We start from the raw sequence: 27,843 nt of genomic DNA, 5'->3' as shown, positions 1-27,843 counted from the left end.
TAGAAGGATGTAAATGATAATAATACAATAGATCAATTAACTTCTTCTTTTTGTTTATCAAGCATAGGTGTTTCCTCTTGTTTTGACTTCTTTTTAGATGAGGACTTCTTTTTCTTACTCTTTCTTATGACGACTACTTCTTCATCAGAGTAATTGCCATTGTCATTAATGCCAACATCAAAGTTTTGTTCTGCAAACTTCTTACGAAGTTCTTCTAAATCTTCATTTCCATTTTCAAATGCTCCTGAAGGAGTTTGAGGAGTTGATGGTTGTGAGAAATCAAAACTTTCTAAGCGAGACTTAGATTGCAGTGAAATTTTTCTTTCTGAATCAGAAGGACGACCAATTCTAGGTGACTTTATTGAATGTTTATCCATGGATGGAGTACCTGGGGATTCAAGTATTATTTCATCAGGAAGAACCTTTACTTTATTTTTCTTTTTCTTTCCTCTAGTCTTTTTCATTTCAAGACCAAATTTTGTTTGATCAAAAGTTCTGATATCTATGGAAACTTTATTTTGACGAGGTGATGTAATCTGTTCACCTAACAGATTATTTTTCAATTTTGGTGATAAACCACTTTCAGGTTCATCATTTAAATAATATGGATTTAATTTTTTGTCCTCGTCAATTTCTAGTTCCATTTTTTTTATTCCTTCATTTCTGCTTTCTTGTAAGCTTTCGGCTTCACCTCTATCAATTCCATTATCTTGATATGAATAGCCAATGTATTTGCCCTGATTAGACATTACTGAATCAGTAGAAATAATGGAGCAATTATCAGAAGTAACATTATACTGTTCTTCCTCTAGTAGTAACTTTAAATCTTCATCTTTCAAAAATGGAGTTTCCAAATCAATTTCAATGTTTTGTTGCAATGCTTCCTGGGTCCCCATAGCAATTGGTTTTAACTCATATCTATTATAGAAACTTGGAAGAACTTCTGTTAACAAAACTGGTAATTCATCTTGTTGATCTTCTAATGCCTCGGAACATAATCTTAAGAATTCCAATGCTTCAACAGAACGTTCTTGCAACTCAAAGTCATTTGAGAATGATAAGGGTTCCAAATAAGTCATTAGTCTATCCAATGTTTCTTTGACGGTTGTTATCTCTACATGACCACTGTTACTCCAATTTGAGAATATTTTCATGAATGCAGTAACTAAAATATGTTTAGTCTCTTGATCTGGGTGTTCCTTTTCCATTAGTAAAGTAATCAAGTCGTTTCCGTTATCGATGTAGTTAGAATATTCACCTACTATCCAATAACAGTACTTCAATACAGATGGAAGTTGAGAAGAAACGTCTTCGTTGGAGATTACGCTAATTACAGTGGATATTGTTGCTGATCTTAAATCTGGAATTCTAACCATAATGTCTCTAAATTGTAAACCAATTCTAATACCGAGAGTTTCATCTGCGATATCCTGACATAAAACTGCTAGATCTACCAAAACTGCATTATACCACTCAAAGTTACTTATATTATTATAATTGTCCATTGAACATATATCAATAATGGTATTTACAATTTTTATTTTGTATTCTTCAGGGAAATAGATAGGTGAAACGTTTAATTTGTCAATGAATGGAGTTTCCAATTCCATATTTTCTGAGGTTTCATTACCATCAACTAACTGTTCTACTAGAGAAGTAACTACATCTTTAATATTGTCGTCGTCAACAACTCCCTTCAATAGTTCAATTGCCTTTGATCTAATGGAAACATCAATATCGGATACTAGGCGAATTACTAGCTTGTCATATCTAGAGATAAAATCAGTATTGATCTTACCAATTTTATAAAACAAGCCGCAGCTAATGTATCTTAAATTAGGATCTTGTGATTCACAGAATGTAGATAAACGCTCTAAACATTGTAAAGCTGTATCATAATCATCATATTCCAACATATTACCCTTGATAATACAATTCATGGATTCGTACAAAACGGAAGTAGCAGAAGTTGAATCCATTAACTCCAAGATTTTTGGTAATAACTTTGGTCTTAATTTTTCTTCGAATTTTGATAAATTTGTAAATAGTTTTAATAACCTAATAATGATCCAATTATTATCGATAGTAATCAACAATTGATACAATAGGGGAGATAACGAAATGAAAGGTTCTGGATTTTTCTTTGACAATTCACAAATAACACTAACCACAGCAGATAAAACAGAAGTATCGTCATCTTCTAAAATAGCTGTTAATTTATCGAAATTATCCCTTAACGCTTCAGGATATTCTAAAAAGACTTTGAAAAGTGCAGTTACTGCCTTCTTTCTAATATAAGGTTTTGTACTTGTCAACATTGTAAATAAATCATCGCAAATATTAGCAGCTAAAGAAGGTGTAATAATAGTAGACAATCCACTCAATGCAATTCCAACTTTAACAGTATCATTTCCACCTGCATACTTTAAATCCTTCCTCATTAAATTCGTAGCTAACATTAATATATCAGAATCCTTATAGAAGGATTGAGAAGCAGCTAAATAACCTACTCGTTTCTGTTGAATCTTGGAACTACTCATAACCTCTAAAATATGAAAATTGGCCCATGACATATCAAAACCATACATCTCCAAATAAGTCATCTTTAAGATTGCATTGGTCTTCATGTTCAAATCCAAAGAATTTACCTCATCTCTACATTCGCTCAAAACTTGTTGAAGAAACTTATCCAAATTCTCAGGGCTATCATTATGAGATCTAATGCCTCTAATCAAGTCCTTCAAAGACTTTTCAAAAAAGATACCAAAGGGTCTCAACCTCTGTTTAACATCTTCAGCAGCTTGGCTATACGGTACCATTTTCAACTATAAATTGAGGGAATCAAGCCAAAAAAATAAACCACACAAACACACTACAAGTAAAGCTTGATCACCAGAAAACAAACCACACTCCAAATGTATACCTTCCTATTGAACTCCTCTATACTTTCACCTCTTCTAATTCAAAATACATCTCTCTTATATGGTGAAATATTTTTTGATTCGATATTTATATAAAGGAAAGGTTCTTCAATTTTAAAGGCTATAAAGGTTTAAAAAGCAGTAATTAAGAGTAGGAAGACAGTTGGACAATTTATACAAGAATATCAAGGCATACCATCATTGGGAGGTGATTCTATTTAGTGTATTTAGTGATCTGTTTGGTTTATAATGTCTAGTGACGGTGAAGAAGGTTCTTTTGAAGGAAGTCAATTGGTTTCTCAATCACCGAGTATCAATTCTCAGACTTATGCAATACCAATACCTGAAGGGATGTTAGATCAATTGGATATTAGTAGTAGTAGCAGTAGTGCTGGTGGTAGGGATGACGAAGATGAAGAAGATGATGATGCTGATGTTGATGTTGGCGTTGGTTCAGAGTGTTTGGTGGGCGTTACAGGTCAAGATAGATTAATAATTGGAAGTGGAGATGATTCCGACAATGGCGATGGCGATGAGGTACATGATAATGCTCACGCCACAAGTGATGTTTCCTCTACAGCTGAACTCAATCATGTTTGTAGTGAAGAGACTGAGGATATGGATAACGTTGATGAAGGGTTACTTGATGATATAATGAATAACACTGGAGGCGGAGGGTTTGTCAATGGATTTGAATTCCATGAAAGTGAGCCAATGTTTGATGTCTCGAAATATGTATTTGAGACTTTGATACAAGCTATTAACTCTGCTGATTTCTCAGAATCATTAGCTTTCCAAACAAAGACTTCTGCTGTGATCAATGCAAAAAGTTTGGAATTGAAGCAATTGATAAATATGTCCAAAGATAGACTGGTAGATCTGCAAGATAAATTTGAAAAAGGTGTACAAACCTCTAATAGAATCAAACGGAATTTAAAGATGTCAAGAGAGAAAATTCAATTCTTGAATGACGAATTCAGAACAAACTATCCTATTGAATTCAATCAAGCTAGAGATAAAATTATCGAAAGAACCATTGATTCTTAATAAAGAATAACCATTCATCACAAATACAGTTGGACAACCCATTTTTTATAGATGAAAAGAAGGTCGGTAGTTGATCACTGCAATGGTAACAACAATATCTATCAAGATGGTCCCTTTCTCAAATACCTTTTCAACTAAAATTGGGCTGTTCAATTGCATTCTCTCAAGTACTCAATTACCATCAACGAATTATCCATTGTTCAATATCACAGTCGTTAACGTCACTTTGAATGGTTGAATAAGAGTGTGTGAGTATGTGTGTGTCCTGTGTGTGTGTTAGGTTAACCAGATTTTATTTTTTTTTTTTCCTCTGTGCAGTGTAGAGGCATCCAGTAGTAATAATTCTGCTTACTGAGCTTAAACCGTCAGGGTGAAAAATTTTGTTAACGATTAATTTGATAAAAAATAAAACTGAACTAGTTATTGTTGTTTAAATCAGATAACAAGTTGTTATAGTTCTCTATATCTAATTGAATCAGGTTATACTGTTGAGATTGTACCAGATTGATAAGTTTGTGAACAAATTGTTACTCGTTGGGTTTCATTTGAATATTTCTTATAGGTTTTTGGTATAGGAAGAAGATATTTATAAAGGTGGGAAACAAAGCAAAAATATATACTGATAATTATATAATTGGGAAAAATGTCTTTACGTTTGTTGACTAAGAGAAGTGTTTTTAATCAAGTTAAGGTATCTAGTGGGTTTGTTGCTCGTAGAGCTGTTGTTCCATTGGTTTCATGTCGTTTGAACTCTACCGTTGCTGAACCAGCTGCTACTGGTGCTGCAGCTACTCCAGTTGATCCAAAGATTTCTAAGATTGTGGAAGAAATCTCTAAATTGACTTTATTAGAGACCTCTAGTTTGATCAAGGAGTTGAAGACACAATTGGACATTCCAGATATTGCCATGCCAGTTGCAGGTGTTGCAGCTGCTCCAGCTGGAGGTGCTGCTGCTGAAGAAGCTGCTGCTGAAGAAGAAAAGCCTCAAGAAAAGAGTGTATTTGGTATTAAATTAGAATCCTTCGACGCTAAATCTAAGCCAAAGATCATTAAGGAAATCAAGAACTTGTTAGGTTTGTCCTTGGTGGAAGCAAAGAAATTTGTTGAAGCAGCTCCAAAATTATTAAAGGAAAACGTTGCCAAAGATGAAGCTGAAAAGATTAAAACTACCTTAGAAGGTCTAGGTGGTAAGGTTACTTTGGAATAATAAGTACAAATTATACGTGTGTTTGTATGTGTATGTGTGATTGTTTTGATTTGTGTTTTTTATTTACTTTCCCACTGATTTCAAATTTCTGCCTGCCTCAAATTTGAAATATTAATAAAGTAAAAATGGCATCGATATATTGCAACATCATCCAATTCACTGTTTTGTTTTACTTATTCTTCTTTGTATATTCAATAAGCTAATGGTGTTAAAACGAATGTTGCATTCAAGGTTAACATTTTAAGATTGTTAAATTAACCCCTGTATATATTAATATCAACGTTCGACTATGAGTGATAATGTACATAAATATATATATATAAATAGATTTATATTAAATACAATAAAAAAATTAACAATTAGAACAATTGATCATTAAATGTGTTATAATGAATATATAAAAATGCGATGAATTCATGAATTATATAAGTGAAGTAGTCATAGCCAGATATTATCACCAAGATTATTGTTGTTGTTGTTGTTGTTTGCAGGTTGAATATTTTGAAGTTCATTTGGAACATCTTTACCTGTAGTATACATATTATGAGCAACGGCAGCGGTAACGGCAGTAGTGGGACTAGGGATAATTGGCAATTGCTGTTGTAAATTATGAGAATAACGATCATTTGTAGTTGATTCTTTTCTCAAGTTTTCCATACTTTTATCAATAGCAGCTAAAAGTTCAGAAGGCAGTGATGAGGCTGCATTGTTATTTGAAATTGATTGTAATTTAATTTCCTCTACCGTTGGGAAATGAGAATCGTTATTATTGCAATAATGGAAATGATTAGCGAATTTTCTCATTGTCAATAACTTGATCTTATTGAAAGATTCTGGGTTTTTCTTATCATCTTGGTGATTACTGTTATTATTGCTATCACTACTATTACTATTTTCTAATAGATCTTTCTGCTTTTCAACCATTGCCTTAGTGTAACGTAGCATGGTCCAATCGAATAGATGGTCATTGTGGTAGTCTAGCCTAATGGAGAGGTCTTTGAACAACTTTGCAACATATAGATAATCCGGTCTTTCATCGAACTTTAGGTTTTTGCAATACAAGATAAATTCTGAAAATTCTTTAGGTAACCCAGCACATAAAGAATCTACAGTGATGCATAATTTTTTCTCTAAGATTCTATCATATTTTTGTTTCTTAGTGGTAGCTTTCAAACCTTGCCATGGTAATGATCCTTTACAGAAATAAATGAGGACATAACCTAGGGACTCCAAGTCGTCTCTTCTACTCTGTTCTATCCCCAAATGAGTATTGACACTGGCGTAACGAGCAGTACCGGTCAATGACTTATTTTCTCGATATGGAATATGACGGTGAGTGTTGAAATCTCTGTACTTCTTGGATAAACCCAAGTCAATCACATGAACCGTAGAACCTCGACGTCCCACTCCCATCAAGAAATTATCAGGCTTCACATCTCGATGGATAAAAGACCTGCCATGGATATACTGGATCCGGCAGATCATCTGCAATGCCAGCATAATAACCGTCTTGAAAGAAAACTTCCGATGACAGTAATTAAACAAATCTTCCAAAGAAGGACCCAACAGATCCATCACCATGGCATTGTACTCACCTTCCCTTCCAAACCATCGAACAAAGGGAATTCCAACTCCACCACTCAAATACTTATAAACCCTAGACTCGTAGTCCAATTGAGGATGTCTAGAACGTATACTCTCTAATTTAATAGCAACCTCTTCACCACTAATTAGATTGGTACCATGGTAAATATCACCAAAAGAACCACTACCAATTTTCCTACCAATTCGAAACTTCCGACCAACTCTTAAATCCATCTTGGCTCATATATATCCAATATCAACACACATTACAATTTACAATTCAATAATACCTTACCAATCATACCTGGATATGAAACCCCCACATTCAACTGTGTCTTGTAGACAACTTCTAATTCCATCCATTGCTTGATCCCTTTTATATTAAAAGCATTTTGTGATATTCATCACTGACGACTGAAAGATACAACACTTAATAAGAACCCAATCAATACCATAATGGTTAATGGAATACTTTAGATTAGTCTCTAAGAGATACAAAAATGTTTAACAGATATGTTTTTAATCGTTTGCAGTTGTTGAAGGTCTGTTCTGATGGATCAGTTGCTGAGACATTGGGTTCTTTTAGTTAGCGATGAGGCTTACTAATGTGGGAATGGCTAAGATGAGATAAGATGAGATGAGATGAGATGAGATGAGGATAAGGATGAGGATACAAGAACCAAATAGATGTTTTATAAAACATGGTTGTCTTGGTTTGGATCACCATTTGGTCATTAGTAAGCAAGTGACATCATCTAGTTGATACTAAAGAAACGAACATTTTCTGGAAAAATGAGAGAGAGAGAGGAACTGAGAAGTGGAAAAAAAGTTTCAAAGCATCTTGACAACTCGATGACAGTAACAGGTACACATTTCGAAAGCTTATATATAATGTCATCGAGGTTTGAAAATGTTGGTTATTTGATGTTTGTGAGAGGTTAGAAAGGTGAAGCTGTCGAGAGGGGGACAGAATAATCTAGTTCGTTGGAATATATCATGTTTTTTGGTGAAGCTGCTTTGAATAGGGTTTCCTTTCTGAGAAGTAACAGAGACTTTATCAAAATTGCTTTGTCTCATGAATCTACTACTTTTATACCTTTCATTAATGGGGAAGGTTTGTTGGATGCTGCCAACCATGATCTGTACATGTGCAGCTTGAAGCAGGATGCAGAGATAGGTTCCATCGTGGAGAAAGTGGCTGAAGCTATCGACACGCCGATGGGGAGATGTGAGATTACTGGTGTGAATCTGACGTTTTTGGGTTTGGATGAGTCCAATGTAACTAATTCAGCCAGCCCAATGCCATCATCATCCGCTGCTGCTGCTTCTGCTTCCTCCTCTGGATGTGGGAGTAATTGTGTCGAATTCTGCAAGGGCAAATATAGAGGTGCTCCTTACTTTGCTATCGACCTGCGTTCTGCTAGCAGCAACAGCAAGACAGTGGTTCAGCCTTCTGATTATATAAATCTATCAAAGAGATTCAAACCAATCTCTTTGCTAGAGATGATTACTTTGAACAACAAGTCGGCGTCTCTGTACTCCCAAGCAAAGATGTACCTGGATTGGTCTTCAAAATTTAAATTTTGCCCAGGTTGTGGTAGCCCAATGTATGCAATTGAAGCAGGTACCAAAATGGCTTGCAGCAATAAGGATAAATCAATAGTTTGTAACGTTAGAGACTCAAGATTAAACAACGTCTGTTTCCCACGAACTGACCCGTCAGTCATCATAGCCATTGCAAACAGCGACTATTCAAAGACTTGTTTAGTTAGAACTAAAAGACATATGAAAGATCGCAATAACAATCCAATCAAAATGTACTCTACAATTGCAGGCTTTTTGGAACCTTCTGAAACGGTGGAAACTGCCTGTTCAAGAGAAATATGGGAAGAATCAGGGATCAAGTGCCCTCAAGAAAACATTAAAATAATCAATACTCAACCTTGGCCATACCCTGCTTCAATGATGATAGGTTGTGTCGGTATTGTTGATTTCAATGGATCTAATGAAAATATCGATTTGGATAACGATAAAGAATTGTTAGATGCAAAATGGTTCAATACAAAAGATTTGATACACGCTATAGATAGTTCTCACCAATGCAAAGGGTTTTTCGTTGATTTCATAGATGATATCAAAATACCAAATGACTCGACAATCGCTTTCCAATTAATGAATCATATTTGCAACAAGTATAAAGCAATTAATTCAAATTCAAATTCAACTGCACTTCTGTAATACAATGTTTCATTTCACAAAGAATATCATCCTGAGTTAAACTTGAATATCTAATTCCATTAATTAAATCTATATAAATTGTCCTCTGTGACCACCTTTTTATCATTACAATACATCATCATCATCATCATCATCATCATCATCATCATCATCATCGTCATTCATACAGCTATATATTGCTTGGCAACTTATTCGGAATTTATAAAAGGGGCCTTTAATATAAAAAGCAAGCTAACACAACTCACATTTATACAACTTAAAGATTGATTTAAAAGTGAACACAGCTAATCGAACTTATCATCCATTGGTTCAGTTGGGTATAGTTTAATCTGTTTTGTTTTATTCTGTTTTGTTTAGGTGAGTCTTCCATATACATTCAATATTAGAGTTATTCGACATTAAAGTGAATATGTTGAAGATAGTTGGGCATAGAGCTTACAAGGGAAAATATCCAGAGAATACCATTGAAGCTTATGAAAATGCATTTGCTAGTGGCGTTGATATAATTGAAACTGATCTTCAGATGACTAAAGATGGTGTTGTAGTGGTTAATCATGATTCCGATACAGGGCGTATGTGGGATAAGGAATTGATAATATCTGAATCAACTTATGAGGAGTTACAAGAATTAAGATGCAAGGAAAATCCGGATTTGAAGATGTTAACTCTGGATCAAGTATTAGAATGGGCTGTTGCTCATCCTAGTGCTAAGATGATGTTGGATATTAAATTTACCAATAAAAAAATAATTCTAATGAAATGTTATTCTGCAATGATGGCAATTAAAAATGATAGAAAATATTGGCAGAATAGAATAATCTGGGGGGTTTGGCTTTTAGATTGGTTTAAATATGGTGTTGAAACTGGCGTATTTCAAGATTTTAAAGTAATAGTCATTACGCTGTCATTGGACATAGCCAAGGATTTCATCGAATATTCTCTTCAATTGAATAACGCTCATTATAGATTATATGGCATAAGTATTCATTTCGTTGCCTCTTGGACCTATGAATACACGACAAATATTGTACCTATGATGAAGAGGCAGAATGTTAAAGTGTTCCTATGGACAGTAAATAAAGCCGTCGATATTAAATACGCTTGCCAACTACCAAGTGTATATGCTATCATCACCGATGACCCAGTAGAGGCCCGCCATCTATCAGCAGAATATGTACGCCATCATGAGGACATAAAGAAATTTGAAATCCCATCATTGATCTCAGCAAACGGTATTAGGTTCCACTCTTTTGTTAAAGTTTACAACATTGTCGCTAAGATTCTTTTCGCTAAATGGCTACATTTTAAAGTGTTTGGCTGGTCCATTGCATACGTTATATTTCTATTCTTAAGATCAATTAAATTCCTAGGATAAGTGCAACCACCACATTCTTTCACGACTCATCGTTTTCTTTTCACCTCTATTCTTTTTTTTTACTTCTACCTTATTTTGTTTTGTTTTGTTTTGTTTGTTTAACATTAAAAATAGACACTTCTCAAATGGACTCTTACAGTTAATGACATTTTTTACTTCTTTAATTATATGATAACCTTTCTTTTAAGTATGAACCAAATATATCTTGTTTTTATTAGTATTTTTTGTTTATTATGCCACTTTCACTTTATAGGACAGCATTCACTACATATACGCAACCTACTAGACTAGATTACCAATGATGCTGTACTTCTAAAATTAGACTTGAATTAGTTTTACTGTAATGTATCTATGCATGTATGTCATCATGGTTCTTGTTTGATATGTTTGTAGTTTAATAGAATATAGTCACGTGATATATTCTTAAAATATCAAATTCATCAAAATTTGTTACTTTTGATTAAAAATGAAGGAATGAAGTAGTATAAATCAGAAGGGTTCAAGACGAAACAAGAAGGTAAACAAAGGTCAAACAGGTTCATTCACTGGGTATCTGTGGTTCAGTTGGTGGGTTATTTTAATTAATTTTAATCCTCAAGTTTTTGAAGCTACGCAACTCGATTTTAATTGATTAATTTTTGTTAATTTCATCTAGAAAGCAAAAATAAAAATAAATAATATATACATATATTTCAACAATATTATAGTGGTGGTTTTGATCTATTTGAAAGTAAGTTTCTGTTTTGATTAGATTTTATTGAGAATTTTAAGGAGTAGTTTGGTACTTGGTTGTGTTTTAAGAATTTAGGATCGGTGGTGTCTCCCAATTGAATATATTTTTTTTGGTTTAGTTTTTGGTCTGGTAATAATAGTAACAGTAGTAGAAGTAATAATAACGAGATATATTAAAAATATATAGAATATATCAAAAATAATTTTAAGAGAAAGAAAAAAAACGTAATGGCTGATATTTATACTGAAATTAAAGGGATTAAACAGACCATTAAGGATAAGTTTAGCAATATTACAGAGACTATTGAAAATAGTGGAACAACAAACGGTAAAAATAAAGGTTGGAAACAACTTTTATCAAGTGCAAAGGGTAGTCCATTTCAATATAGTCATATTAATTTGGATCATAAAAATAAATATTTTAACGCGAATACTCATTTATTGGAGAATACAGTGGAATCTAATAGTTCTTCCAATTACAGAATTTGTAACAGTTGTGGAAGACCAATTAGCTTAGAGACAATTGTTGATCATTTAAATAATCATTGTAATTCAAACTCAACTGAAAAGGATAGAATGAATTCTTCAGATAATATTGATATAGGGGACACTTCAAATGTCGAAGATAATTCTATCATACTGGAAAATACAGATGATAATAAACGTTCAATGTCAGAATTGGCAATGTCAACACCAGAACAGCCCTCAACTCCTAGTAAGAGACAAAAAACTAGTCAAGGCCAGAATGGAACAAGGAAACAAAGAAAAGTCAAACAGAGGAATCCTACTGAAAAGCACTTAATCGATTTTGATAAACAATGTGGTGTTGAATTACCAGAAGGTGGATATTGTGCACGCTCGTTAACCTGTAAGTCCCACTCAATGGGGGCTAAAAGAAGTGTATTAGGTAGGAATCAGCCTTTTGACGTTTTATTAGCTGATTATCATAGGGAACACCAAACCAAAATTGGTGCGGCTGCTGAAAAAAGAGCTAAACAACAAGAAATACAGAAACAACAGAAACAAACTCAAAAGGAACAGAAAAAACAGGCCCAGGCTAAAGCAAGATCTAAGAATTCGGGTTCTTCAAGGAAGTTTGCTGCTAAGCAAGACCTTGTTGCTGATGACCCTAACACTAATGTTATAATGCTTACTCCAGAAGAAGAGACTACTCAGGTATTAAATGGTGTATCAAGATCGTATCCATTACCTCTTGATTCTACTATATTGTACTCAGTTAGACGCAGAACAAAATATTTTAGAATGAGAGAAATGTTTGCGTCATCATTTACAGTAAAAGCCGGGTATTCTTCACCTGGTTATGGTTCTATTCATTCTCGTGTAGGTTGTATTGATATAGACAAGTCGACAGAATATAAATTTAGAGTAAGGACACCACAGGCCACTAATCAGCTACAGCAACAACAAAGTTCACAAAACTCACAAAATCAAGCACAACAACTTCAAAAAGCACAACAACAAAGGTTGTTACAGGCACAAATCATGCAACAACAAAAACAACAACAACAACAGTTACAAATGCAGAGACAAAACCAAGGTCAGAACCAAAATATAAACCAGGGCCAAAATCAAATATCGAATAATGCTGTGCCAACCAGTAATATACCTCAATCAATAAAGCAGACGCCAGAAAATTCCAAAGATAGTGATTTAACACCTCAGGAGATTCAATTTCAACAACAAAAATTACGACAGCAACAGATTCAACAAAACAAATACGAAGCAGCTGCTTACCATATGGCAAATAACACTAAACTAAGTCCTGGCTCACCTTCTTCGATGGGACAAGTTGGAAGTCCAGTTGGTGGTGGAAGGGTTAACGTAGGAATAGGAAGTTCTGTTAATGGTACTGGTGCTCGAGTAAACTGAATATGGTTTGATATTTTCTTCCAAAGAGTTGCATCATTAACTATTGGATGTAAATTGTAATGACATGTATGTATTATATTTATTGGGATATAATTATGTGAATAACAGTTATATAAAGGTTCAATTACATTAATTATTTAAGAATACAAAAGTTTATGAAAAATATAGAAATGCTGACATGGCAAGCCAGTATAATGACCAAGTTTTACTTTTAAACACTACACCAACTAACAACGATAAAAATAAAAATGGAATTATATTGTTAGGAAGTATCTTAGAAATTGTACTTTGAAGTAAAATATTAAACGTCACTGTTAATGCTATTTCCCAAGGATATCTCAAATTATCCTTCCATATCATTTTGTCAATATTGTTCTCGATATTTGCTGTCATTGCATCACGCGAAAATAGTTTTGCAACTCTTTTAGGACCACTCTTCTTGAAATTTACTTTATCGTATGTACCTGATTTATCTTTTCTGATTTGGGCATATTCATTAATTGCAGAAGCCCAATCTTGAGGATTAGGTTCTTTCAGCCAACCTGTAGTTTCAGTGGCATTAATATTTATGTCAAGGGACTCGACGGTCTCTAGGGGACCGCCGCAGTTTACAGCTAGGACAGGTTTCCCATTTATCATTGCTTCCAATGGTACAATACCAAAATGCTCGAATGAAGGCGTGTACAATAGCATTTCTGTTTTCTCTAATAATAATTCTTTTAAAGATGATGAAATCGACGTCAAGAAGATAACTTTTGCATTTGAAGAATCAAAGGAATTCAAATAATCTTGATCAACTAATTTTTGATAAAATCCTACTACGAAGTCCATACCAAGTTCTTTGGTTTCCTTTTTCAATTCCTCTAAGTATTCGACATTTTCAGTGACTCTTTCATCATATCCACCACATATAACCAATCTGCAATTTTTTGAGTATCTTTCTACAGATTGCCCAAATGATTTAATTGCCAGACTTATGTCTTTTTTCCTTTCATAACGGTTAATACTTAAATAAAAGATATCATCTTCCTTCAAAAGTTTCTTAAATATACTTTTGTCTACATCTTGAATAACAACATTCGCTGAGGTATCAACACATGGATAAACAACATCAGGTACATTAGATATGTATTTAAATGTCTTTTCATAAATAGATTTAGTAAAATTAGAATTAACCACTATGCTATCAGCAACACTGATTGTGTATTGTTCGAGTATATCAAATGGGATTCTATAAATTTTCTTTAGTAAAGATGTCCTAGAGGCTAACAACATATCTGGGAAATGGCAGTAAAATAATATCTTACCACTGCTAAATAAATGTATCAATGGAACACAGGTTGATAATTGGTCTACAAAGAATACATCATATTCATTGATTTTTCCACTAAGTATCATTCTAAATATCAGAAACAATTGCCTTAAATTAGAGCAAATAATGTAAAACTTTCCACCAATAGTAGTTGGAAGAGAATCACCATGAACTTCAACATTAAGCTTACCTGACTTGACCTCTTCAAAACAATGGGACATATCGCAATGACTAGTGAAAATATCAATCTTATGGCCTTTCTCTTGTAAGCCCATAGCAGCATCAACAACCAAACGCTCAGCACCACCAATCCCTAAATCAGGATGGATAAAGGCCACCTTCAACTTCTTTGTATCACTTTCTGACATGTTTAAATGTATTTACTCAAATATTTCAATCAATAACTATTTATCAATATCCACTAACTGTATCTTAGTCTGTAAGTTGCTCTTTCAAAAGTAACAAACAGATATATATATAAAAGAACGACTTTGGAATCAAATTCACAATAAAATTGACAATCTTGAATGCAAAATACCTCTTCAATTGCCCTCTTATACCCCTTTTTAACTTCATGATAAAAGTTCTTATTTGCTAAATTCGTGATATTTTTCATTTTATACTGCGATGAGGAAGATTAAGCTATGTGTGATATTAGGAGAAAGTGCTATATAACAAAGGTCACGATGTTAGATTTAATTATAAATTGTTTCGATTGACTATTTAGAAATATGTGTATTATTTGCATGGAATATTATAACTTTTATTAACTAAAGTGTAAACTCAATTATATAATTTGTCGGGCAGTTGTGGAGGAATTCTAAAGGAATTTGGCATATACACTATTAATGATGACAGAATCCTTCTCAAAAATATAATGACAATTAAAATGGATAAATAACGAAGGTATTGATTGGGTATGTTTGATTAGTTTGCAACGGCTATTGGTTCAGTTGTTTTTACAATTTCTGCCTCGATTTCTTTATGTTTGTTCTTATTTTTACCCTTTCTATATACTCTTGTATTCCCTGGAGCAAACCCACCATTACCAAATAGTGCCCATTCTGGAGTCTTAGCCATATAGTCCAAGTGTGTAAATTGTTCTCCTGAATTTAATAATTCAAAGAATTTGTCAAAATCGATATGGGTGTACCATTCATCTTCGATTTTGAATTTATTTGATGCTATTAAAATACAATTAGAATGGGCATGTTCTGCGGCAATACCATAACCTAACCCTCTTCTATTTAATTCTTCAGTAAATGCTTTTACGAATGAAATACATTCTTCATAAAATGGTATGTTTTGCATAGTTAAAGGATTACCATTTCCTGCAGAAGAACCAGCAAATGTGGCACCCTTAACTTCAATAAAACAAGGTAACCCTCTTTGGACCAAATCGGCATATGAACTAATATCACCCATGTTAAAACCTTTTACCAAGGTTAATCTAAACACAGTTCTTTGGTGAGATTGAGATGTTTTCAAAATGTCCAAACATTCAACCATTCTTTCCCAAAAATCTTTGTATAGTGGCCTATCGACCTTTTTCAATTCAGATTTTGTTGATGCATCAATAGATACATACAATTGTGTAACTTTGCCCATGTTTCTTAGTGCATCAGGATGTTGAGCATTACAAACCAAGAAACTTGATATTTCCTTTTCGTGTAATAGTTCAACATATTTATTGATATATGGATACATTATTGGTTCACCAACTAATGACAAAGCACAATGGCGAACTTTGAAAGCTTTGGCAAATCTCTCGGCAATAACACCTGGAACACCTCTCATTTGCTTAATTTTAGAATAGTGTCCCTGTAATGCATTTTCTAAAATATATTCTGGATCATCGGTTTCCCAACGCCAATTTTTAGAAACTGGATTTGTACCGTGTCTCCAGCAGAATACACATTTGGAAGAACATGCCAAAGATGGAGTCATCTCCATACATCTACTTGACACAATATTAAATAAGGATTGTTTATAACACGAACCTGTACCTCTTAAATCACTTTTCGTCCATCTACAGATCTTTACACCAGAGTGAGAACCAACAATAGTGTAACCTTGTTTAGTCAACTGTTTATAGGTTGGACTATTCTTAGCAACCATTTTTTTGATCTCTGTTGAATTGCCATCGATTTTACCGATGTCTTCTAAATCCACCAAATCTTCAGTTGCGTCTATATCTTCTAGTCCAGCTTCCTCTTCGTCGTCGTCGACAGTTTCATCATATTCATATAAAATAGGTTCATCATCCTTTAAAGTATCAGCAAGTAAATTAGCCCATGCTTCGACTTTGGAATCACCATCAAGTTTCATACAAACTTCACCTACTGGAAAAACTCTTCTACCACCTAAACGAGCAATCCAATGATCTGTCTTTTTAGCTTGGTAACAGAACTTTTCAGGCCAGGATTCTGAATCACCAAGACCTAATACGGTATACCCAACCAACTTTCTTAAAGGGTATTTGTCAATTCTGAAATCATTAAAGTTTTCTTCTAGAGTTTGCAAAAAGTAATCCAAAGGACAGTCAGTGTCGTACGAAGGTAAGATGAAGACATACAATGAATTCTCATCCGGTACTTCAACAAAATAATCATCCAAGTCATCTAATTCATCAATACATAATAATTTTGGTTCTTTTGACAATTCACTCATTCCGGACAATGTTTTGTGTACTATCTTGGCATTTCTTTCAGCCGCACCTTGTAGAGAGCTATAAAACACATAAATTTGGGAATTTAGTAATTTTTCATTAGATATGGTCATTGCACTTTTGATCAAATCATCATTCTTTTCATCATCTTTGGATTTTGTGAACCTTTTTAACTCTTTAGCAGGACCTTTTTTCTTCTTACCTTTAGATTTTGGTTTAAAAGATTGCGTGAAATCGACTGCAACAGGGAAAGATGTAGATTGTTCCTTCTTCTCAAATTCTTCTTGTTCTGCTAAAGCTTTTTCAATTTCATCAGCAATATCCTCTAACTTCTTTGACTTACAGGCACCTCCACAACAAGAGGATTTCATCCCACCAGAACCAGCACCAGATTTAGTAGAACAACATCCTCCATTCTTACCGCCACAACACTTCTTTTTTGGTTTAGATTCACTTTGTAAAGAATCAACGGCTGTAGTAACTACTGTTTCCCTTTTGCCCCCAAGATAATTACCATGATCCCTATCATAAACAACAGAATAAACAATGACAATAGAAAATGCAATACTGAATCTACCTCCAAAGTATAAATATAGTGAAACTAGTAAACCAACTAGAGTACTAGTTATTTTATTCAATTCCATTATTGAAATCTAACTGTGAGATATGAGAAAGTTCTTAATTTCTAACTAATTTTCTTAAAAATACAACAGGAACAACAAAATTTTAATTAGAGTCAACTTTTAAACAACTAGACTGTTAATATTGAACTTATAGTTATCAAAATCTATCTCTAATACTCAATTATTTGTGTTGTTAGACGCTTAAATCATTCATTGCTTATATATCATTAGAAGGTCATCGATAAATTTTTCAATGTTCAATTTTGAAGTCAGCTTATCACGTGATCTGAAGAGTTTATAAATAGATAAGACGTAACGAAGGCAGAGACAGTAATAAGACCACAACGAATGGACTATTGAATCTTCTATACTTGTATTATATAAGTTTCTAATTAATTATTGTTTACTATCATTGTTTCATCTGATGAAATTCTGGTAAAAGAATGAGATTCAACGAAATTCATGGCAATGTTTACATTTTCCAATTTTACATTTGGTGTATTTGACAAAATAATTGAAAAGAAATCTCTGGCATCCTCTGTTATTGGTAAACATTGTTCAATTTTTAATATCTCATCAATCCATTTGTGCTTCTCTATAAATGAGTTGTTCTGTAATTTGGAAATAATCCAAAGAACAAAAAAGTCAAATGAACTTTCAATGACAACTTCCTCTTGATTTTTGCCAGGAAATAGATTAGCAATTTCATCATCTATGAATTTATTGTCACTTTTCATTACCTTTTTCATCGTCAATAACTTATTTTTACTTTCTGAGATCCATGATTTTTCTATATGTTTTAATTCAGATATTGAACTCTTAAGAATCTCTAATTGACTAGTTTTATAGATTTCACTACAATACTGTCTATATGTCTTGATCGCGTATTTGGAATGTGATGGTTCTATATCTTTCATATTTATCACTTTGTGTTCTAATGCGTTTCTTAGATTCTGTAAACCTTCCAATTGTGGTCTGAGATCTTGCCATGTTTCTCCCTTATGAATTGATAAATATGAAAATAGATTAAGAAGGGGATTTAAACTTGCATCTGTATGTTTATTAATAAAGAAGAGAACACCATCTTTGTATTCCGATAAATCATTTGCAATTTCTTTATTATTGCTTTCATTGCCATTGGAATAATCAAATGCAAACCAAGTATAATTCGATATGGTTGGAAGCTGTAACATTGGTTCTTCTTTTAGTATCTTTGTAATCAAAGTATCCTGTAATTTTATTTTCAATGCAACTGAATCATAGATGTTATTTTCTATTACAAAACCATATCCTGACAATAACTCTTCGTTACCCTTTCTGCCGTAGTTATTTGTTAATTCTGTATTTGCTGGGATTGTGTTCATATTTTTATATTGAAAGTCGCCATTATCTGAAGACCATTCAACAACTGAATCATAATCATGGTTTAGCAAATCTAAAACAGGAAGTAAAATAACAGAGTTTTGTTTGCATGTTTTATTGACAATATATTCTGGAAAGGCTCTCGAGGTAAAGATTAAATGAGACCAAAGAAACGCTGGGAATGAATACCAAAGGATATCAGAAGACGTTTCAATTGGCAGTATCAATTTTTCATATATTTCTTCATAATCTAATTCCTCGATTGTTTCATGATAGCTTAATTGAGACAATATCTTTGTTTTATCAATACCTTCAACTTTCTGAATAGTATCAAACCATTCTTTAAAAACGATATTTAACTTTTCTCTTATTGAGTTACCAATATTTGTGGAATCTAGTAATTTGAACTCAGTAGGATTCCACACTAGCGGTGAATCGACGACAGATGGCAATGCCTTGATATAAGGTTCAAACTTTTCTGAAATTTTCTTAATTGCCTCATCGTCATCACCAGCATATCTCATCCTAGCAACCAAAACCTTCAAGAATGAATTCGAATCATTCTCATTATAATTTGGAAAAACCTCATCCAAATATCTTTTTGAAATAATCAGATTGGATGGCACATTGACAATAGGGTTACTTATTTCCTTTGTTGTCATACAACAAAAGCCCTTATTCTTGACATGGATAAATTCAACACCATCTGGTAATTGAATTCCATTCTGTTTCCCCCATTCTATCAGAGAATGTAACTTAGTGTCCTCCATAGTCTTTACCTCTTTGGTTTCTATCGATTTAAATATCTAAACTCATCTATCTCATCGATGATAATTTTTCAATTTGATTCATTTTTATATAGCGCCTTAACGTTAACTATGTAAAAGAGATGAGGTTAGATATCAGAGAGGTGTCAGCAATCGTGAAAGTGGGAATAAGACTTGAAGTATAGGTCTTTAAGAAGATAAGAGGTTTATCAAAACTATTTGATTTAATATTTGAATTTAGTTTTAAGGTTCGTTGGTGTTTCTGTAAACTTTTCGAGTCAACGTGTTGATAATAGAATAAAAGAAGGTCCTTGGAATAGATAAATGACAAGCAAATATATGGACAATTAGAAAATTGTTGATAAATTGTTGGGTGTGGAAATGTGTACCAGAAGAGTACCTTGGCTGTCATCATTAGATTGCTTTAAATTTTAGTTTCCATTCTTCTTCATCTCAATAAAAAATTATCCTATAGCATTTATCTCGAATGCCCTTACTGGAAACCAAATCGTTAAATTTTTTTTTGATTTAATTGAATTATCTTTAAAAGATGGTGACTATATACTATTTACAAATTCTATCAATCATTTTTTTTACATATTTATATTCGTAATTGAACGCTAAACTTATTTTAATGTCATATTCTTTTTTATAACCTTTGGTAATGCCTTGGCCCAGGATTTTGTCTTTTTATCCGTGATCATGAAGACTCTACCACGTTGTTGCATTCTTGCTGTTCTACCTACCCTATGAATCAAATCAATAGAAGTTTGAGGTACGTCATACAGTACCAGGTTACGGACACCTTGGAAATTTAATCCTCTTGCCATTAAATCTGTTGATACTAGTACCTTCAATGAACTCTCACTGTTACTATTTTTAACAGAAGTTTTTGAAGAAAAATCCCCAATTGTTATATTGGAACCTTCAACTTCTACACTATCTTCGTTTTCAATTTTAGGAGTTTCCTTTTTCATTGTTATTGGCTTTGGTGGAGTAATAAAATCATGAATTTTTTCTAACCTTTCTTCAACTGAATCATTACTTGTTAATCCAATACAGTCATGCCCATAAGTGACTTTTAGTTTTTCTACTATATATGGCACATCCTTCTTCTCATTGGTGAAAACGATACAACGTTTTTCAAATCCTGGCTCTGAGCTGTCATTAGCAATAGCATACAATGTTTGGGCAAGCGCTTTTATTTTAGAACCTTTAAATGGATTGATCGAAGAGTCAATAATCTTGAAGTCTACCGATTTAGGCAGTTTATGCAGTCTTGGAGTTGTGATTGGGATGGTATTTGGGAACAACCTTTCCAAAGTATCATTAAAATCATTTGGAATAGTTGCAGAACAGAATAACAAATGATTAGTATTAGGTAAAGATCTTATAGCACGATGGGTATCTTCAACCCATGACTTATCTAATAAAGTATCTGCTTCATCTAGTACCACGAATTTCACTTCTGATAAAAGTCTATCTGCTCTACTGATCATACGAATATTGAAAAGATTTAATAGCTTTGCTGGTGTAGTTATTAAGATATCTATTCTATTCTTTAGCTTTTCCACAATTTCAGGATATTTGGTACCTGAATCCCATTTATACACATGGAATTTCAAATCATTTTCTGTTTTCTTGACGGTATTATAAACTTGGTCCACTAATTCATGAGTAGGTAGGAAGATCACAGACCTAATGATCGCTTTATCTTGCATAAATTCCCAATCTTCAGGGAATTCAGTTTCCTGTCGTTTTAAATAATCAAATAATGGAATCAAATAAGCCATAGTCTTCCCAGAACCAGTTTCTGCCGCTATAGCGTGATGCTGTAGTTTTGGATCCATCAACGTTCTAGACAATTTCTTCATTGCAATCAATTGAATTGGAGATGGGATTACATCCTCACTTTCTTTAGCCTTCTTCGATAAAGTTTCATCTTTAATGATATTTTTAATTGAATTTCTAACTTCTGGTAAGATTTTTAGCTGATCAAAACTCGATAATTTATCCAACAATTCTTTACCTTTAGTCTCAGAACCAGGATCTCTTTCCTTCAAGCCAACGTATTTACCGTAATTAAAAATGTCAACCTCTTTACCTTTCTTCTTTACTGTTTTTTTGGATCTTTTAGCACCAATACCTACTGAAGAAGCTAATTTGGAAGGTTTAGCTCTTATGGTAGCTGCTCGTTTGGCATAAAAACGCAAACCAAAACAACTAGGCAACCTTGATGTCATCATATCTCACCAGTAGCAAGTACAGTCAGCGTCTTTCCACTATACAACTACTCTTAATCTTTACTTAAATTTGCATTGACTTGTAATATAGCTCGTTGAAACTTTTCAAATAATATCTGTATTTAAATTAGAGCGATGAGATGAGCCTCGAAGACTGTTAATGAATAGGATTGATAAAAAATGTATATGAAAGGTATCCACAAGTTTACAACTAGACGAGTCTAGTGGTATGTTGATGGTTTGTTATAGAGATCAATTTCAAAGTACGAAATTTGGGTTATTCTACATCGAGATCTGACCGTTTATCTACAATTGAACACTGAAAGGTCACTGTCACTGTTTTAATGTAACAATAATAGAATGAGAGCTCTGACAGAGACAAGCATTATGGAGAATGTTAGAATTAAAAAGTCTCAATTGTTAAATGTAAGTAAACTTGGATCTTCTGGTTACTGCGTACTTTGCACTACTAAACAACGAATCACAGGTACGCACTCCAAGATGCTTCTACAAGAACAAGAAAATTATATATATATATATTAGTACAGAGAGAAAATATATTCACACATAGCATCTCATTGCAACATCCATCAGCTTCAATCATCACAAGCTACAGATTACATTCGACAAAAATCATTGCAATTACACTGACTTTGTTGTAGTAAAAATCTAGAAAACAAATAACCAGCTAGTGAGTATCAAGATGTATATAATACAGATAGGCACAAAGTATCCAATAATAACTCAATGGACCTACCAAACAACTACAATAATGTGACGTCTTTGTAATGACAGATTGTTTCCTCTAAGTCAAAATTGAAACAGTCACTTTATATCCTTGATCTTGTACATAACCTACATAATTGAACCCACATTTCCAATATCAAAACTACTTCAACAATAGATTCCAACTGCTATCCAACTACCAAATCAATCCATTAACCTACGTTTTACATCTTTATAGTCATCGTCATTGTTGGTGATATTAAAATATCCATCAAATTTGAAATATCTAACAGCCGAGACAGAAAGAAAGCTTTAAAAGTAGCTTAAATTTAAAAGAAAGAGATTAGATTAATTTTAAAATTAAATTGATTGTAATTGCCTATTATACCAGCATTAGATGGGACTGCTATTTGTAGAGGTTGTAGTATAGAGTAGGTGCTATTAGAGGTTACTTTGATTTAAGTTGGTCTACTATTTTTGTTGAAGATTTGGAAGGCTACGAACGTGCTATTAAAAATCAAAAGAATATAGGAAAGGTTATTGTTGATAATAGCTGTTATGACGGAAGAAGAACTTTTACCTCATAGGAGGAGGGCTACTACTAAACGAGTTAATTATAGTGAGAAAGACGCAGATGCAGAATTGCTTAAGAGGTTGAAATATCATGAAAGTGATGGCAAGAAACCTAGAGATCATTCGAACAAGGGTAATGGTGCAAATAAAGATTCTGCTACGACTTTAAAATCAAGGAACAAGTATAAGAATGGTAATAGCAGTGGTAGTGGTAGTAATGGTAACAGCAGCAGACAGAATCAGGATAAGAAGAAATATCAAAAATTTTTAAATGAAAAGAATAATTGGAATTTCATACCGACGTTGCCAACTGTCTCTAGGAAAACAAGTAGATTTTCACATATTTTAGATTTTGATGATGCATTAGTAGATATTAAACACCATGTTGTTTATAATGACGAATCGACACTCTTAAAACAAAATGAAACTATATACATGGTTTCTGAACCACCGGGTGAACCTTATTATGTCGGAAGAGTAATGGAATTTGTTTGTAAACCAGAATTTAGGAAAAAAATTGAACTAGCATCTGAAAATATTACAATTTTCCCAGCAAAATATTTTCAAGTAAGGATGAATTGGTTTTATAGATCAAGAGATATCCAAGAAAGTTCTAACAATAGCGACCCTAGGTTATTATATGCATCTTTACAGAATGACCTGTGTCCATTGTATTCTTTTAGAGGTAGATGTACCGTCTTACATATTTCTGATATGCCTGATATAGAAACAGAAAGAGATGAATTATTAACAAAACCAAATATTTTTTACTTCGAGCAGTTGTTCGATAGGTATACTTTAAAATATTACAACACTTGGGACATAGAAAAATTATCGAAGAAATACAAGAATTCATCATATTTGAAAATGTTAACACGAATTTATAGATATGTTTACACTGAAGAAAAATTCCCATTTGAACAAGTGTTAGAAAGATATGTTGTCGATACAAAAACAGAATCTAAATCATTAGATTACTCTTGGGATGACACATGTTTTCAATGTCACGAATGGTGCTCGCCGTCACAGAGTATTAAATGTGATGACTGTGGTATATCAATACACTTATTTTGCATGGACCCTCCTAGGGATAGAAAACCTAACAAAGGGATTATTTGGATTTGCCAAAGTTGTATCAGTATACAGGATAATCTTAAAGATGCGATTAAAGAAAAAGAAGAGCAAACACAAGAAAATTTAAAAAATATTAACATTGCCAAAGAAAAGCTATCCGCAAAATCCAATCTGATTATGGCAAAAGATAAAAATACCTTTCCACATAATTCATGGTTTCAGTATTTAGGTGAGCATATGGTAACGCATTGGGAGGATAATCTATATAGGGAAATTAACCTACCATGCCCGTTCAAGTGTTCTAGAACTGGTCCAAAATACCAGTGGTCTCAATGTCTCGACGTTTCACCATGGAAACCTGAACCATATTCAAATGATACGGCTGCTAACCAACGAGGTCTCGATGATAAAGAAAATGTATTATGGAAATTGGATAAAGCAAAAATCACAGAGAAAGAACTGGATACTTATGTTAGTCAATGTAAGAGATTTTTCCCTCCAAGACTTAAAATGCAGCCTGAAAGTGTCAACTTTCTAGATATGATAATGGAAATTTTAATGAATAATGACTATAACATAAATAAATCATTGGGTGATTGTGAGAACCTTTTAACAAGAGAATCACTGAGGGAACCTACATTTTCGGCGGCAGAAATTAAAAAATTTGAGGCAGCTGTCAAGGAACATGGAAGTGAATTGCATCCAGTTTGTAAAGAAGTGGGCTCACAACCTATGTCAATGATCGTGAGATTCTACTACTATTGGAAAAAGACCTCAAATGGAAGGAAAATTTGGGGTAATTTTAAAGGTAGATCTAAAAATAAGAATAAAAATAAAAATAAAAATAACGAGAAGAATAAAGATACTGATGGTGAAGGTAGCTCCATAAACGGAGATAAATATAAGCAAACGAGAATTAGAAAGCCTAGTAGAATAGTGTTGGAAAACCAGAAGAGTAATCCAGAAATTGAATTAAAATACATCGACGACTCTTCTTTTGAAACAGAGAATTTGAGTTCTTTGAAAAGTTGCTTCAAGTGCCTATATTGTAGTATTGATTATTCTCCAATGTGGTATAGGGTAACAGGTGGTTCTGAGGATGACAATATAAATACAAGAATGAAAACCGGTGTTAATGAAAAAACAGAATCATCGACTAAAGGTGTTCACACAACACATACTTTGTCAGAAACAAATGATAGACTAGAAGCTTTGTGCATTCGTTGTGCCCGTCTATGGAGAAGATATGCAATAAGATGGGACAACCCAATTAATGTTCTAAAGAGGATTCATGGTTCAAGTAATAATAATGTTCAAAAATTCCTAGATGAAATATTTGATGAGGAAACAGTAGGAACATTTACTACAACGCCAGTGTTAAGCAGAGAGAAGAATATAGAGTGGGAATTAATACAAGATTCGGAATTAATTGTGAAACAGAGGTCTGAGGTAATACAAAATTCTGATCGTTTAGCAAGATTAAAAAAGAATGCATTAAACTCACATTCACAACTTTATAAGGCAGCAAGAAAAGAATGCGATAAAAATGCCTTTAAATTTGATATTATGGATAGTGAATTGAATGTATATATCGACAAGCTGGTAAAACCAAAACAGGTACAAAAGGCTGCAATTACTTCAAAAATCAGTGTTGCTAAGAAGAGAAAACTAGAGAACGATGAGTTACAGGAACGAAAAGACCAGAAGTTACTGAAAAGCAGTCGTGAAAACACTCCAAGGTGCGATCCAGATAAGTTAAAGTATATTAAAGAACTGGATGCTCGTTACGAAAAGAGAATATGTAATAATGGATCACTAGAAATAAGACTATCTCCAGACGGAAAGTCAAGCAATTATTTTACAATGGATACAGAAAATAATACTATTCAATGTGGAGATGAATTACTGAAAAACCTTCTATCATTCGTGTCCAGACATGTCCAGAAGCAAGTGATTTCAAAAGAAAATATCAAGGTTCTAAAACAAGAAAAAGGGATTATAGTGGAAAAACTTGAAAGTAACAGTATCATTAGAAAGACTATAGATAATAATAGAATCCCAATTGTTTCAAGTGACAATGATAGTTCAAAATTACTTCGTGCGTACCATAAAGATAATTTTAGTCTACCTAAGAAACACTATAATATTCATATAGAATCATTAAAAGTAGAAAATTTATGTTCTTCTGATAAAGATTCCATAACTTCACAAACTACTAGTAATAAAACAATCAATTCTGGATGCAATGTTTGTAGCACACAAGATACAACAATGTCAAATAGTCTCATTAGATGTAGTAATTGTACTTTACAAGTACATGCTAGCTGTTACGGTATCGAAGTTCCAATAGAAGTACGTTCAAGCCAGCCTTTACTTAATTTCCGTTGGTTATGTGACCCATGTTCAAATGAATTAAATCCTATTGCTACAACTAATTACAATTGTGTAGTATGCAATGGTTGTGAGGGAACTACTGACTTTCAAAAACCACAGGAGTGTGGAACAAAGAATGCTCTAAAAATCACGAGTCATGGTACATGGTGTCATATTATATGTGCGTTATTCAATGATGAAGTTAAATTTGGTAATCCAAAATCATTGCAACCTATTCAGAATGTTTCCTTAGTTTCCAAGACTATAAGACGGCCATGTAGCCTTTGTCTAAAGCCAGTAGGTCATCTTACTGCTTGTGAGCTCTGTGACAACATCTTCCATATTAGCTGTGCACAAAATGAAAAGGAGTTTTCGTTATTCTTCAAGAAGAGAATACCAACCGAGTATGAAGTTAAGACTAACCGATTTATTACTGATAAAGTAACAAATGAAAATTATTCACTAAAGCCTACAGTTATTTGTAACGCTCATAAAGATACATTACTACCAAGTTGTTATTTACCACTGACTGGTACAACCAATTTTGGCTCAAAAACTATTCTGAACTTATACATATCTTGTTATAAAACGAGTGATTACCGCAGTTTTATTTATTCAAGATATATGGAGCAGAAAAGGTATCTAAGCGGAAATACGCCAGAAATAGAATATGATAATGATGAAAGTATCAATATGAAGACTCAATATTTAGAAGAAGAAGCAGAGGCACAAGTTGTTAATAGAACAAAATGCAGGGTATGCTCAAGCACCAGAAGTGTTATCTGGTATGATAATAACCTCTGTCATCCATGTCATTTAAGAGGATCATCTAAGAAATCTAAAATGCAGTTTTCGAATAAATTTTCAGATATTAATAAACCTAATTTAACATTTGGAGGAGGCGTGTCATCTGAATTCAAAGCTCTATTGCTTGAAGGGATCGAAGTTCCTTCTGTAAAAGATTCAAATTTATCTAAAGCTATCCTTGGGAAAGTCATTAAAAATCAAAATATTATTAAGAAGGAAGAGCATTGCTGAATAAGCTTACAATTATATATGATGTGATATTTAATTATTATTACATTTATTAACTAGATACTGTAAATACTTCCGATAAATTTTGTTTTA

The 27,843-nt window shown here is 33.1% G+C and overlaps 12 protein-coding genes across 12 annotated transcripts; 6 read left to right on the top strand and 6 right to left on the bottom strand.

Moving 5' to 3' along the window:
• Positions 1–32: 32 nt before the first annotated feature.
• APL5 (Apl5p) lies at positions 33–2,819 on the bottom strand (the record flags this gene model as incomplete). Its single annotated transcript, XM_001647217.1, has 1 exon — positions 33–2,819. The coding sequence occupies one exon, from the start codon at positions 2,817–2,819 to the stop codon at positions 33–35; it is 2,787 nt and encodes a 928-aa protein (XP_001647267.1).
• A 351-nt stretch (positions 2,820–3,170) lies between these two features.
• Positions 3,171–3,968, top strand: KXD1 (Kxd1p; the record flags this gene model as incomplete). Its single annotated transcript, XM_001647216.1, has 1 exon — positions 3,171–3,968. One exon carries the CDS (start codon positions 3,171–3,173, stop codon positions 3,966–3,968), a length of 798 nt encoding a protein of 265 aa, XP_001647266.1.
• A 643-nt stretch (positions 3,969–4,611) lies between these two features.
• Positions 4,612–5,175, top strand: MNP1 (mitochondrial 54S ribosomal protein bL12m; the record flags this gene model as incomplete). Its single annotated transcript, XM_001647215.1, has 1 exon — positions 4,612–5,175. The coding sequence occupies one exon, from the start codon at positions 4,612–4,614 to the stop codon at positions 5,173–5,175; it is 564 nt and encodes a 187-aa protein (XP_001647265.1).
• A 438-nt stretch (positions 5,176–5,613) lies between these two features.
• On the bottom strand, positions 5,614–6,993 carry HRR25 (serine/threonine protein kinase HRR25; the record flags this gene model as incomplete). The annotated part of the gene is made up of 1 exon (XM_001647214.1): positions 5,614–6,993. One exon carries the CDS (start codon positions 6,991–6,993, stop codon positions 5,614–5,616), a length of 1,380 nt encoding a protein of 459 aa, XP_001647264.1.
• A 762-nt stretch (positions 6,994–7,755) lies between these two features.
• On the top strand, positions 7,756–8,997 carry NPY1 (NAD(+) diphosphatase; the record flags this gene model as incomplete). The annotated part of the gene is made up of 1 exon (XM_001647213.1): positions 7,756–8,997. One exon carries the CDS (start codon positions 7,756–7,758, stop codon positions 8,995–8,997), a length of 1,242 nt encoding a protein of 413 aa, XP_001647263.1.
• A 409-nt stretch (positions 8,998–9,406) lies between these two features.
• PGC1 (phosphatidylglycerol phospholipase) lies at positions 9,407–10,372 on the top strand (the record flags this gene model as incomplete). The annotated part of the gene is made up of 1 exon (XM_001647212.1): positions 9,407–10,372. The coding sequence occupies one exon, from the start codon at positions 9,407–9,409 to the stop codon at positions 10,370–10,372; it is 966 nt and encodes a 321-aa protein (XP_001647262.1).
• A 960-nt stretch (positions 10,373–11,332) lies between these two features.
• SGF73 (deubiquitination module subunit SGF73) lies at positions 11,333–12,994 on the top strand (the record flags this gene model as incomplete). The annotated part of the gene is made up of 1 exon (XM_001647211.1): positions 11,333–12,994. The coding sequence occupies one exon, from the start codon at positions 11,333–11,335 to the stop codon at positions 12,992–12,994; it is 1,662 nt and encodes a 553-aa protein (XP_001647261.1).
• Positions 12,995–13,147: 153 nt separating this feature from the next.
• ALG2 (GDP-Man:Man(1)GlcNAc(2)-PP-dolichol alpha-1,3-mannosyltransferase) lies at positions 13,148–14,674 on the bottom strand (the record flags this gene model as incomplete). Its single annotated transcript, XM_001647210.1, has 1 exon — positions 13,148–14,674. One exon carries the CDS (start codon positions 14,672–14,674, stop codon positions 13,148–13,150), a length of 1,527 nt encoding a protein of 508 aa, XP_001647260.1.
• Positions 14,675–15,233: 559 nt separating this feature from the next.
• On the bottom strand, positions 15,234–17,618 carry TYW1 (putative tRNA 4-demethylwyosine synthase; the record flags this gene model as incomplete). The annotated part of the gene is made up of 1 exon (XM_001647209.1): positions 15,234–17,618. The coding sequence occupies one exon, from the start codon at positions 17,616–17,618 to the stop codon at positions 15,234–15,236; it is 2,385 nt and encodes a 794-aa protein (XP_001647259.1).
• Positions 17,619–17,989: 371 nt separating this feature from the next.
• Positions 17,990–19,729, bottom strand: RKM1 (protein-lysine N-methyltransferase; the record flags this gene model as incomplete). Its single annotated transcript, XM_001647208.1, has 1 exon — positions 17,990–19,729. One exon carries the CDS (start codon positions 19,727–19,729, stop codon positions 17,990–17,992), a length of 1,740 nt encoding a protein of 579 aa, XP_001647258.1.
• Positions 19,730–20,352: 623 nt separating this feature from the next.
• Positions 20,353–21,972, bottom strand: MRH4 (ATP-dependent RNA helicase; the record flags this gene model as incomplete). The annotated part of the gene is made up of 1 exon (XM_001647207.1): positions 20,353–21,972. One exon carries the CDS (start codon positions 21,970–21,972, stop codon positions 20,353–20,355), a length of 1,620 nt encoding a protein of 539 aa, XP_001647257.1.
• A 1,281-nt stretch (positions 21,973–23,253) lies between these two features.
• Positions 23,254–27,753, top strand: Kpol_1002p45 (uncharacterized protein; the record flags this gene model as incomplete). The annotated part of the gene is made up of 1 exon (XM_001647206.1): positions 23,254–27,753. The coding sequence occupies one exon, from the start codon at positions 23,254–23,256 to the stop codon at positions 27,751–27,753; it is 4,500 nt and encodes a 1,499-aa protein (XP_001647256.1).
• Between the last annotated feature and the right edge of the window lie 90 nt (positions 27,754–27,843).

Source organism: Vanderwaltozyma polyspora, genomic scaffold (genome assembly GCF_000150035.1).
Source record: "Vanderwaltozyma polyspora DSM 70294 KpolScaffold1002 genomic scaffold, whole genome shotgun sequence".
NCBI classification, from domain to species: domain Eukaryota; kingdom Fungi; phylum Ascomycota; class Saccharomycetes; order Saccharomycetales; family Saccharomycetaceae; genus Vanderwaltozyma; species Vanderwaltozyma polyspora.
The sequence above is the reverse complement of the archived record's forward strand: the minus strand, read 5'-3'. Positions and strand labels throughout refer to the sequence as shown.